Below are 13,803 nucleotides of genomic sequence, written 5' to 3'. Positions count from 1 at the left end.
CAGCCTTCTCTGCTGCTGGTTTATGCTCTACTCCATTAACATTTTTCTCCATACAGCGGCTAGAAGAAACTGGGTGGGTGGAGCGCCTTCCCCTCGCTCCAGGCATACGCAGTGGATGCCTGCTCCCCAGACCAAGAGGGAATGCACACCAAAACAAATGCCTAGGCTAGCTTTGAATTCTCCAAGGTCGGGTTCGTTTCCAGGCGGAAAACCCATGTGTGTGACTACACAGATGACCACTCGAAGATTATCAGTTACAGGTAAGCAACCTGGTTTTTTTGTCCCTCGCTAAGCTTAAAATGAATAAAATGGATTAGGCACTTAGTGTGTATGCATATATAGTGTATATATAAAAATACAAATGAGTAAAATTAATCTGACCAGTACAAACGGTGTCACAAACCGTGCCACTTGTTTGCTCTAATTAGCTATCTTCTAGTTAGCTATCTTCTATCTAGTTAGCTATCTTCTAATTAGCTAATTGGAAACGACCTGAACTTAAAGTAAACAGTCTGTCTAAAGTTTACCCTCCATTTAAATACTGCTTCTTTAACCCAGTGTTACCTTGCACTCATAATATATTAGTGTACAAGGTTTTACTCTTTGAATGCTTTTGACTACAACTCACTGAGACCAACAAATCGTTTCTCCTTACCTAGAGATATGGGTTAGAAAATTAATCTGACCAGGGTGTCTGTTGTGGGGGAGGAAAGTAAAGGAGATTGTGAGCCGCTCTGAGACTCTTCGGAGTGGAAGGCGGGATATAAATCCAATACCTTCAATATCTTCATTTTCTACTGTGCCAAGCCTCTCTTCCTTCTGTTGGCTGAGGCTCCTCCCCCTCCTGGTCCCCTGGGGAGGGAGGGAAAGAGAGAGTTTTGTTTGCCCATTTTCCTTGATTGATCACATGGGAGCAATACAAAGAAAACACCTTTAAGACAGCAACGTTTTACTCAAGGTATGAGCTTTTTGCTTTGCTACAGAGAGAGAGAGAGAGTATTTATTGGCTTGTTATTCCAGGGGCCTTCATGATCCAGTCTTTCTTAGCAGGAATGCATGAGAACTATTTAGAAGAGGCATAACAACAAGCCAGCATTAGGCTGAGAGTGTGTCCAGACCAGGTTTATCCAGCACATTTCATTTGTATTTCTCTTTCACATTTTCCTTTGATTTCCTTTGATTGATTTGGGATTTTGAACTTAGACTTCCCAGATAGTAGACTGATACTGACCATTATACATGGCTGTCTCTTGATCCTTGCACTGCCAATAGGAGTTGTAACTTATCTGGGGAAGACTGAAGTTTTGTAGACAAACACATAGCCCTCTGTCTATGTCATGGTGCCTTCACATGTTCTTGACCAGCACATGAAGCAACTTATGTACAAAAGCTCACAATGCCCAGCCATTTCATGTTTTCCTTTGGGTCTTAGGATCAAAAGATTGATCATGAGATCTCTGTAATGAATGTCAATAAATCAAAAGTAGGTTTGCAACTTACAGATACACACTTGAACTTGAACAGCATACTCAAGATTGCTCTAGTTTTTAATATAAGCATTCAGAGCAGGAGGTGTTATCAGAGACTATTTAAACAAAATATTGCAAGCACGCTAATGTTTTAAGTTAAAAAAAACACCTTTAATTGTGTTTGCCTGTGCTCTTTATAAAGTTTACATTTGTGCTAACTGGCGTTACATTTTATGACACACATGGTCCGGCCCAACAAAGCTCATTTATGTCAATTCTGACCCTCATAACAAATTAGTTTGATACCCCTGGTTTAGGACATAACTTTCTGATTCTCATCATTCTGGTAAACCATTATTACTGTTCTTATTGGCCATAATTCACAAGAATCATCATCTGTGCAAGCATTGTTGAGTACAGGTTTTTGTTCTATACCATTTTTGTTTCATCTTAACAAGAAGTTCTGAATGTTCTGTGCCTGCTGGCTGATGTCATTGCTAGCAAAAAAAATTGCAGTTGAATTTGTGGTTAATATGGAACAATCTGTAGTGGAAATACATTTGAATCATTGTTTATACATTTTGTGGTCATGCACAAGACTTCCTTTTATTTGTGATTTCTGTCTGCAACCAGGAGGTACCTAACCTATAATTAAACAACAGTATTCAAATTACTGAATGGGCTTCCACTGAATATATTTGTTATACGCTGCTCTTCTTCCCAGTGGAGACCCAAAGCGGCTCACATCATTTCCCCCTGCCTTTATTATTTTTCTCACAACAGCCCTGCAAGGTAGGTTATGCTGAGAGAGTAAGACTGGTTGAAAATAACTCAGCGAGTTTCTGTGGCAGAATAGGGGTTGAACCAGTGTCTCTCAGATCCTGTTCTGACACTTTTAACCACTGCTCTGGCTCTGCTAACCGCCAATGCTAAAAGATATATACCTTGATATAATACCACAACATTTGTTCAAATGATTTAAATATATTTCCACTGATGAATGTTCCATACTATGTATTGATATAAAAACTGTGGTATTTTAGGGACATAAGCCAAACAAGCAATCTTGTAACACCATCTTTGGAAACCATTGCTGGTTATGAATTTTTCAACTACTTGGAAAAATCAATGAATCTGTGTCACAAAACTGACTTGATTGCTTGCATACTTATTAGTCTGCTGGAATGAGCAATATTTCCTGGTTCTTTAAATCTAGTAGTGTCTTCTCACTTCAGAAGCACAGGTTTTGGGTGCCAGGGGAAAAATACTCATTTGCAGCTTGCTAGTTTTAATATTGTTTATACCATCCATATTGCATATGCAGCACTTCTTACTGTATGAGGACAAATCCTCTCTACATAGAACCAAATATGGTCGAAGAATGACTAAAGCTGCTCTGACACTTATTGCTCTATGTATAATAAAAAGAGGCATGCTGACAGTGACAAATGCATGAGCAGCTATGTTATGTATGGCATAACATCTGCACACAGATTTAGAATTGAAGAGTTGGTTTTTGTATGATGATGTATGATGAATATTATGAACTACTGCTTTCTCTGCACAGGTACTCCAGAACAGCCTTCTGGTAGACTGGTTTTTTTAAATAATCATTTCTTACAGGGCAAGGAACCTGGGACATATACACTCAGGCAGTTATGCATTTCAGTGGGCAAAATGCAGTTTGCCCTTCCTCATATTTACCCAATTGTGCAGTATGATGTCTACTCCCAGGAGCCACAGCTAAAAGTGGAACCATGCACTGGTAGGTATCTAGAAACTGTACTAATTTATTTTTCTCTCTAGATGTCCAAGATGGTTGCTACCCAGTTTGCAGTGCACTTAATCATTTTATGAATGCTGTCTTTAAGAACCATGGCTTGGATTCTGATATCCTTGAAACTTATTGAAACTGATCTCCTTCTCCTCCCCCCCTCTGAGCGTTATGCTGTGTAGTGCAGGGGGTTGCAATAAGGAGTGTGAATCAGGCAAAATTGCTCACTCTTCCAGGAATGGGGTAAACTTGGCTTGTGTATGCAGGGGACTTTTGGGGAAGGCAGGGAATATCTGCTTCTATATACTTTTTTGCTTGTGAGAATTTGGCTCCATCCTCATATTAGTAACTTGTTACAAGTCATTTGTTACATCATCACACAGTACTGTAAAATAACTATTAAGAGTATTGGCTATCAACTGGTGGAAACATAATGCTGATGGGAAGTGATCTGAAAACATAGTTGTTAATGCCTTGGACAGTTAGGCACTTTTGTATACTTTGGAGACAAATGTACATTCTTTCCCTGGGTGAGACCAAGGAGACTCATCTAATGAATCTTACTGGAAAGTAAATGGTACTGTCCTTCTCTGATAACCATCTGACCATATCAGTGTGATTTGAAGAGGTGTGGTTTGATTTTCCTCCTCTCCCATTTCACAAATTTAGGAATTTTGTTTGAACTGTGGCCTGTAATGGAAGGAGCCAGTCAACATTTATGTGAGAAAGGTTCTCAAAGAGAAAGGGTTTTTAAATGTCCCTTTTGGATTGTGTAAATTTAGTTGGGAACTTATTGCAGAGCTGAATCCACTGGTCTTAAAACCCTTCCATTCTGCTAAAAGAACTGGATTAACTGAAGTGCATTTGGCATAATATTGTATCACTTTTAAACTGTATCAGAATGGGGTTGTCACAGTTAATTCTTCAAAGCCTATTCATGAATTATTTATTGGCCTTATAAGTTCATTGTAGGTGCCCAGGGCCAACAGGATTAAGTGTTTCTCTTTGTCGCCTGTTTTTTAACAGACCTTCTTTTGGCTGGGATTCCGCAGAAGGTAAAATTTACGGTGACCACTGGCCATTACACCATGAAGAACAGTGATGCCCTGCAGCTTAGTAATGCTGATGCTATGCCAATCCTGTACCATCCAGAGAGCAAAGCAGTGATTTATTCAAACACCAAGGGTATGCAATTTTGGTGCTATATAAATTAATTTTGGAGATTCTAGCAAGGGAAGCACAAAAATATATCTAAGCACTGTAGTAATAATAGTTGTGATAATAATGCTTTGACAGCCACACACTGAAGCTACTTTAGTATACAAATCCATATACCAAAGCTTTTTGGTTACAATATAGGCCACAGCTGAGGAGGTTGGAGGTTACTTCTCCATTGCCTTCCCTGCACACATTGTAGAAAATATTTCTGCAGGAATTAACTTTCGATGCAGCTTGGAGTCCTAGCAGTTCAAAGCAGAGTTAGTTGTTAATTTACTTTAAGTACTCTGCAGATGAGAAGATTTCTTTCTTTAGGCAGGAAGTGCTTACCAAAGCTATTCTGTTAGCGTATTTCCATTGTGGATTTTGAATCACTCCTGAGTGAAGGGGGGGGGGGGGGGTTGGGGGGGGTGTAGAGGAGAAGACTGAGTGTGAGAGTATTGAGTGGAGAAACTGCTTAAAGTGTTCATGTTGCTCCCTCTCCCACTGGTGACAGATCTTGTATCAAACCATCCTTTTGTTTTATATGAAAGAGTTCGAAATCATGTTTAGCTATAAGGAGTTCTTAATAGAGAGTTCTTAATAGAAAGCTACTACAAACTGATGAGCTGTGACTTCATTATATTTGTATAATGATGGCACACAGTGGCCAGAATGCAGTTGCTCCAAAGAAACACCATGCGTTGAGCATTCTTGGGGTTGCCAAGTCGAACTCAAGAAATATCTGGAGACTTTGGAGGTGGAGCCAGGAGACTGGGTAAGGTAATAGAGCGGGCGGTGGCGACTCAGCTGCAGGGATTCCTGGAGGACACTTCCGCACTGGATCCATTCCAGTCCGGCTTCCGGCCAGGTCACGGGACGGAGACAGTTCTGGTCGCCCTCATGGATGGTATGCGACATCTGGATCAGGGCGGCTCTGCAGTGCTGCTGTTATTAGATCTGTCAGCCGCTTTTGACACGGTTGACCACCAGCTACTGACTGACCGCCTCACCGATGTGAGGATACAGGGATCTGCCTTGCAGTGGCTGACTTCCTTTCTCCAAGATCGGGGACAAAGGGTGGTGATAGGGGAGGAAGCATCCCAGAGGCACTCCCTTAGTTGCGGGGTGCCGCAGGGAGCGGTCCTATCCCCGATGCTATTTAATATCTATATGCGCCCCCTTGCCCAGATTGTCAGGAGGTATGGACTGGGTTGCCATCAATATGCGGATGACACCCAGCTCTACCTAATGATGGGTGGCCAGTCTGACTGTACCCTGGAAAACCTAGACCTGGCATTACAAGCCGTGGCCTCTTGGCTCAGACTGAGTCGACTGAAATTGAATCCGATGAAGACGGAGGTTCTCTACCTGGGTCGGGGCGGTCCGGGGAGAGAGATCCAGCTGCCGGCCCTTGACGGGGTGCCACTGATACTGGTCCCCAAGGTCAAGAGCTTAGGCGTGCTCCTTGAGTCCTCCCTTACAATGGAGGCTCAGGTGGCAGCCACTGTTAGATCTGCCTTTTTCCATCTTCGGCAAGCACGGCAGCTGGCCCCTTACCTGGAGCGCAGCAACTTAGCGACGGTAATCCATGCTACGGTCACCTCAAGAATAGATCACTGTAATGCTCTCTACATGGGGCTACCCCTGACGCTAACCCGGAGACTACAACTAGTGCAGAACGCTGCGGCACGGCTGTTAATGGGGCTACCACGACGGGAGCACATTCAGCCAGTGCTGAGAGAGCTGCACTGGTTGCCTGTTGTGTTCCGAGTTCGCTTCAAGGTGTTGGTACTAACCTTTAAAGCCCTTTATGGTCAGGGACCTGCCTATCTACGGGACCGCCTTTCCCCAGAGAGCACTGCGATCAGGGACAAAAAATCTGCTGTCTGCCCCTGGCCCAAAAGAAGCCAGGCTATGCGCAACAATATCCAGGGCTTTCTCGGTTGCAGCACCAGAACTTTGGAACACCCTCCCAGAAGCTATAAGGGCCCTGCGGGATTTGTCGGCATTCCGCAGGGCCTGTAAGACCGAACTGTTTAGACAGGCTTTTCTGGTTGACTGAAAATGGGCTGCCACCGGACATCCTACAGAAGCTGGCGATCATAGTCAGAACCCAATACCGCCAGACTGGATTGAGACAGTGCAAATAGTTTTAAATTGATAAGTGAATTATGGTTTTATATGTTTTATGGAATTGATTGTTTTTATGATATTGTAAGCCGCCCTGAGTCCGCTTGCGGAGAGGGCGGGATATAAATGTAAAGTAATAATAAATAAATAAATAAATAAATTTAGGGGTGGAGCCAGGAGCAAGAAGAGTGTGGCAAGCACAAATGAACTGCAAAGGGAGTTCTGGCCATTACTTTGAAAGGGATCACACTCCTTTTAAATGCCTTCCTTCCATAGGAAATAATGGAGAATAGAGGCACTTTCTTTTGGGGCTCATAAAATTGGACCCCCCCAATCCAATCTTTTTGAAACTTGGGGGGGTGTTTTGAGGAGAATCACCAGATGATATGCTGAAAATTTGGTGCCTCTGCCTCAAAAAGCAGCCTCCCCAGATACCCACGGATCAATTTTCCATTATACTCTATGGGAATCGGTCTTCATAGGAAATAATAGAATGCCCAGCAGACATTTCCCTCCCCTCCGCTTTCTGATGACCCTGAAGTGGGGGGAGGGCCTCAAACTGGGGGAATCCCTGGCCCCCACCTGGGGATTGGAAGGAGATCAAAAGTGATACTTCCATGTAAACTGTTTGAATAGAATTCTTAAAGAAATAAAGACATAAAACATCAAATTAGCAAAATATCTAGTTTCCTTATTAGTGCAATTTATGAACACAGACAACCAACAAAACAAAGCAGTAAACTGGAAGAGGACACAGCCTACTAAATATCTCAGTCCATAAGTAGTTCAACAGGTAAGTCCATTTTTTTTCCTTTCAGATCTAATGTCCACATTCCCAGTGTGCTAAAGTGAGGTGGACTGCAAACCATGAAGGCAGCATTAATTCATCCGGAAGATTCTCTGATGTGAAATAATTAAATGAAAGTCCTCTTTTGCAAGTTCAAGCTGAATGAGTTTCCTGGGAGTTCTAAGCTTCATTTTCACCTGCTGGACTTTCTCCAAACTTTAATGTATGTCCTAGCATTTCTAACCAATTGAAATTCTTTCCACACTCTTACACTTCCCACTTGGAGATTGTAACCTGATTGGAAAGTGTAAGAGAGCGGAAAGAATTTTGATTGGTTGGAAGTGCTAGGACATGCATTAAAGCTTGGAGAAAGCCCAGCAGATAAGAAAGAGGCTTAGAACTCCCGGGAAGCCCATTCAGCTTGAGCTTGCATAAGAGGACTTTCTTTTAATTATTTCACACCAGAGAATCTTCTGGATGCATTAATGCTGCCTTCGTGATTTGCAGTCTACCTCACTTCAGCACACCAAGAATGTGGACATCAGACCTGAAAGAAAAAGAAAAATGGACTTACCTGTTGAACTATTTATGGACTGAGATATTTAGTAGGCTGCGTCCTTTTCTAGTTTACTGCTTTGTTTCTTTGGTTTTCTATGTTCATAAGTTGCACTAATAAGGAAACTAGATATTTTGCTAATTTGATGTTTATGTCTTTATTTAAGAATTCTGTTCAGACAGTTTACACGGAAGTGTTGCTTTTTATCTCCTTCCACCTTCATCTATGAGTCTCACTTTTGTTTACCATATCCCACCTGGGGATTAGCAGCCCTGAGCATTCTAGAAGAGATAAAATAACATCTACTTCATTTCTCTCTGGCATTCTACTTTGAATGTTCATGTACTCCATGCAAAATACAACTTTTTAAATCTTTCTAGAAAAGGCATCAGAAGCATCACTTATGATCCAGTCATCTGAGAAAATCACTAGCATCAGCTTGCCAATGGCTCCTGCTTATCATGTAATTGCCTTTGAACTTGAAGTTCTGTATTTACCATCAACCCCAGTATGTATGGTGGAAAATGAAAATGTATGTAAAGAGCTTCAGAGAAAAAGCAAAGAGGAGACTTCTCACAATCGCATGGCTACAGTTGACCAAAAAGTAAGCAAGTACGAATAGCAGGTTCTTAATTTTAAAACTTTGTTTCAACTAGAGAATATTAAAGATAAAACTGAACAAAATGGCACATATTTAACTTTCCCTATTTATTTTTAAAAATTCATTCTCTTTGGAAGGTTGATGTCCTGTTACATGCTACAATTAAAGTATACTTACAGTTTGCCTATTAAAAGCATTCTTTTTTGATTTGTCAAAGATTTATGAGCTCAGTACTTCCATACTATTTTGGACAATGCATAACTTTTAAACTAAAATTTTCTTTGTTCAAATTAATTTATTCCTAAATAAAAAGAAAGTCTTCAAAGGATTTGCAAATTATGTGATTTTATTCCTATTTCAGCCGCCTTGTGTTAAAACGCTCCTTGTATGAATAGTATATTGAAACTGTAAACAGGCAGAAAAGCTCTGTTGTTTTTTCCTGCCATACTTGGATAGACAACTTCTAGAAAATGTTGGAGCTGGATAAAATGGGGCAGGAGGGGGGAATTAAATGTTTAGTATTCCAGATAAGAAATTTATTTTTCCTTGCAGGTAACCATTGATTGTCCATGGTCAATTTACTCTACAATTATTGCACTTACATTCAGTATACCCTTTAAGGCCAAATATTCCTTATTATCAGCAGGCAAAAGGTAACCCTCTTTCTGTCTCAGCACTATCCCAGTTAGTTTAATTCGGCTACAAGGAGTTTAGAAAAATATCTCTGTAGCCAAATGTCTAATGTTCTCATTGTCTTTTGGCTTTAATTGCATGGTGGGGTATCTTTTTTATTTGTTGCCTTTTAAAAGAAGAATCTAGAATATTTTTTGATAATCGCACTCTGACAATTGCCTTGTTTAAATATAAATTAGCATGATGAACACTGAGAAGAATACTTTTGAAACCACTACTTTTAAGCCTTTATTGGAGGGGTGAGGAGAACCACAACCTGACATACTGGGGATTAAATATTTTATGTAATAGTTCTTTGCAATATTAAGATGCATATTTTGATCTTTCCTCTTTATTTTAGAAAATACGTACAAGTTTGTGTTCAGAACATGTCCGAAATCTGTTTTCATTTATCTGACAGTAATCTAAAAAGTTCTGAGAATTGTACAGATCTAATTCTGGATCCTCTAAATTCCAAAGCTGAGCAGGTAAAGTATCTCAGGTTTATTGTTCATGAATTGTATGAATTTTTGCTCTATACTGTTTACTCGGAATCTGAGATTTAGAGGCATTAATAAGTTGCTTGTGCCAGAAAACTTGTGGCACGTAGTCACATGGCGTTTGTAAAAGAGCAAGCAGACCAAAGTGTGTTTTGAAAAACAGACAATTACTGTGACACTTCCATAAGTATTTGAAAAGAAACAGGTATCCCAAGCTGTTAAGGTTCTTTTGTTCATGTGTATGAAGGGGTTGCCAACTGATGTTTTGGGATCAAGGACTCTGGTAGGATTGATGGGGCCTAAAAAGTTCCCAGAAGAGCTTTTTGGAAAGTAATGAGGCTCAAAATAGGTACATTATTTGATTTTTTTGGTGATTGGAAACATATTGCCGGTTACTTGAACTGCCATTTTAGGATAAGCTGTTTGTCACCTGTATTAAAACTTCAATTAAGTACAGAGAAAAGGAAAACCAGAGAGCAATATGAAAGGAGGCTAGATCTCAAATACCACACTTAAGTTCCCCAATGAAGTCAAAAACACATTTGACCTTGCATCTTGTACTAAAATTATACAGTTACTCCTTTAATTGTATAGTCTTATACAATTTGAACTGGAGTCCTTTTTCTTGATGTTATGTACTAGGGGAAAAGTAATTAATGTGGAAAGGGTAAGAACATAAGAGCAGAAAGACCATTCTAGAGAAATGAAAACTTATTTGTGTTTTGATATAAACCTGATCTCCTCTAGTGGTTGCAAGCAAAAAATAACTAAGACATGCTAACTAGATATAACCAGAAGCTATTTCTGTGGAATGCTGACTTATGGAGATCTTGGCTAATTATATATGCATAAATTCAACAGATCTATTTTGCCTCCATGCGGAATGATATAGCATACATTTTAGATATAACTAGGAATTTGATGTAGTGCAGTACTAAGTTTTTATAATAAGAAGAAATTAATGAAGTAGAATAACTTTTTTTGAAATGTAAACAGTTTTATTATACCTGCAGCTATGACATTTTGCTCTTTACATTTTCTTTAACAAATTATATTCCACCTTTTGCAGAGTGGCTACCAACAATTTAACCAATATATTTACATTTAACCAATACATTTACATTTTTACCAATACATTGTAAATCTATTCATATTTATTCTAAACTAAGGCTTGTATATTATTACACTGCACAGTACACAGTACAATAGCTGTGGATGAATTTCTCTTTCTTTCAGCATATCTATAGTAAGCAAGCAGTATTTTTTGTATGGGAACTGAAGTGGACAAAAGATCTCCCCTCATCCTTGCAGTGTCAGTTTTCAGTGAGCTTCCGTCCTGCTCCCTCTGAAGAGCACTCACTTTCTTTGAAGCCGTACATTTATGAATTCCAGTTGGAAAACTTTTTTGTAAGTTTTACTTACCTTACTAAACTATAACAAGATAAGGAGGGGAAGAACTGTCAAATAAGAAGCAAACAGGTTCAGTAAAAGCAGAGTAAAAATCTGCACACAAGTTAGTCCAGTATATCTTGCAGGAGTCTAGGAGTGCTTGTTTGTGCTTTACATTTACCATCTAGAGGCTGAAACAGCCTTTGCTTAGCTAGTGAGCTGCACTGCAACTGCAGCATCTAAAGGAGTTTACCTAGTGGATTCTTGCAATCATGGGGTTTCCATGTTGCTACTGGACTTTCTGATATTAATTAATGATAGTGTAGATAGTGTAGACCAGGGGTGTCAAACATGCAGCCTGGGGGCTGGATGAGGCCCCCAGAGGGATCCTATCAGGCCTGGGAACAAATCAAAAGTAAGTTTGCAACTTACAGATACACAACTGAACAATACCTGAACAGCATACTCAAGATTGCTACAGCACAGACGTTGGCCCTTTTCAAATAGCCTATGTATTCCGTTTTAGTAACTACTCACTAACGAATCTTTCTTGCCATTTCAGACAGATCTGTTTTAGTAACTGGCTGCTAACAGAATATATTTACCTATTCACACATTTCCACTTGTGTCCTGATAGCAGGGCATGGCTGAGCCATTATTAATGAAAAGTGGTTTCTTCTGCTAGTATCAAACCCTGCCTTGTGTTTCTGAATCGCTATGCTGTACTGTGTGAAATGGCCAGCTATAGCGTTGCAAAGCGTCTGTGTGTGCACGCATGATCTTTCCTTCTCCTTTAAAGACATGTGCTGATTGGCTGAGGCATTCCTCCTCCTCCCCCTCTTCACTGTCAACTGCCTGGGACTGTGTCTTCACAAACGGCTGGTAACTCTTTCAGTACTGGGTCTTTTTGGTTGGATGATTTATTGCTCAGGTCAATCTCCCTGGAGAAGAAAAAATGGGAGGCTTTTTGGAGGGGTCATGCTTTAAAAAGCAGGCTTTCTGTGTCTGTGCCTCAGCTGTAGTGTGAGCCCCCATATTTTTTAAAGCCTACTAGAGCAAGGAAGCCCCAGCTGCTGGGAGCAGAGAAGGAGGAAGTGAGGTGGGGGAAGCTCAAATGCCTCTCTTTTTCTAAAACAGTCACCAGGAAGCTTTTAAATAAAATATGCAGCACACAGGCTTTTAGGAGTTCTTTCTACACAGTTTGAAAGGTGGGGTGGCTTGAGAAACACAGGCATGGGTTTTCAGCACCCCTGTTTTTCAAAACATTTTTGCTTTGTTTCCAGGGCTTCTGAGAAATGCTGGCATCTCTCTCTCTTTTCCAAAGTGAGGGGGGGCTTCTGAGGCAGACAGCACAACAAGCCTTTAAGTTTCTCCCTTTTATTTGCTGTATCCACCAAGGTTTGCAAAAGCACATGGTTGCACAAGCACTATTTAAAAATAAATAACAAACATCCCTTTGGCTTCCTTTCCCCCCATGCCTCAGTGTCAGTTATCAGAGACGGTTAAATAAAATATTGCAAGAATGCTAAAGTTTTAAGCATGCTTTATTTTAAGGGTTTTTTTAAAAAAAAAAAAATTGTTTAATTGTGTTTGTCTGTGTCTGCTACTTGGCATTACATTTCATGACACACATGGCCTGGCCCGACAAGGTCTCATTTATGTCAGATCCAGCCCTCATAACTAATGAGTTCAACACCCTTGGTGTAGAGGCTCCCCATTTGAGAACAGGGATCTGTGAGGAAGCTATCTTAGATATTGCAGCTATGGTTTGGAGCAATGCCACTTGGGAGGCTGTTTCAGGCAATATGTTGAACATAATATAGTTGGTAAGTGTTTATTTTATGGGTCTACTGTTTCAGCCATGTAGCTAGATTCAATCATTTCAGGTGGGTACCTGTGTTGGTCTGAAGAAGCAAAACAAAGTATTAGTCCAGTGGCACTTTTAAGACCAACAGTGTAAAATAGCCATTTTTGCAAACAGCATTGAATGTCAGGAAACAGCTGTCTTACAAGAACTACCAGTGGTTTTTTTTCACTAATGAGCACTTTAGCTTTTCTTCTGTTGGGTTAAAGAGAATGTCTATTGAAATAGTGGTGGTAACTAGGGATGGGCACAACCCCCCAAAAAGTGGTATGGTTTGGTGTTTGCAGCAGCTCCTGACCTGAATCTCAAACCAAACCATGAGTTTGGTTCCACCTTCATTCTCCTGGAAGAAAGGAGGTGGGGACTGCCCTAGAAGGAATTTCCCTTCCACTTTTCTCCTTGCTGTGGCTTGTCAGGTCCAGGAGAAGGGGGGAAACACCCAGGAAGGGGTTTTTAATGGCTGACAGCCATTTAACCTGCTGGCTTCATGTTCCTCCACTTTGAAGGGCAGGAGTGTAACCAAGGGATTTTAATGGCTCGCAACCATTTAAGCCAGGGGTGTCAAACTCATTTGTTATGAGGGCCGAATCTGACATAAATGGGACCTTGTTGGGCTGAGCCATATCAGGTTGGACTGGGCCATGTGTGTACCTATTTATGATTAGGTAGTAGAGACATAAAGTTTATAAAGGACACAGACAAACCCAAAGATTTTTATAAAAAAAACTTTAAAACATCCTTAAAATATTAGCACTCAGTCTTAAAGGTGCTTTCTTTGTTTTTCTCCCATGGGGCCCAGGGAACTAGGCAAAGGAAGCTCAGGCTTTTTCCTTCCTTTCCCAGTGAGCCAGGAGGGGGAGG

The 13,803-nt window shown here is 40.5% G+C and overlaps 1 protein-coding gene across 1 annotated transcript in view; it reads left to right on the top strand.

The window, feature by feature from the left end:
* The window catches only part of TRAPPC10 (trafficking protein particle complex subunit 10), a 97,743-nt gene that overhangs the window by 71,466 nt on the left and 12,474 nt on the right, over window positions 1-13,803 (top strand). The window contains exons 15-20 of the mRNA XM_060234183.1: window positions 3,093-3,234; window positions 4,270-4,428; window positions 8,297-8,520; window positions 9,070-9,170; window positions 9,551-9,677; window positions 10,926-11,096. Of these exons, the coding sequence (XP_060090166.1) occupies window positions 3,093-3,234; window positions 4,270-4,428; window positions 8,297-8,520; window positions 9,070-9,170; window positions 9,551-9,677; window positions 10,926-11,096 (924 nt within the window). The remainder of the gene's footprint in view (window positions 1-3,092; window positions 3,235-4,269; window positions 4,429-8,296; window positions 8,521-9,069; window positions 9,171-9,550; window positions 9,678-10,925; window positions 11,097-13,803) is intronic.

Source organism: Heteronotia binoei, chromosome 3 (assembly GCF_032191835.1).
Source record: "Heteronotia binoei isolate CCM8104 ecotype False Entrance Well chromosome 3, APGP_CSIRO_Hbin_v1, whole genome shotgun sequence".
NCBI lineage: Eukaryota > Metazoa > Chordata > Lepidosauria > Squamata > Gekkonidae > Heteronotia > Heteronotia binoei.
Note: the sequence above shows the minus strand (reverse complement) of the source record. Positions and strands in the feature narration are given on the sequence as shown.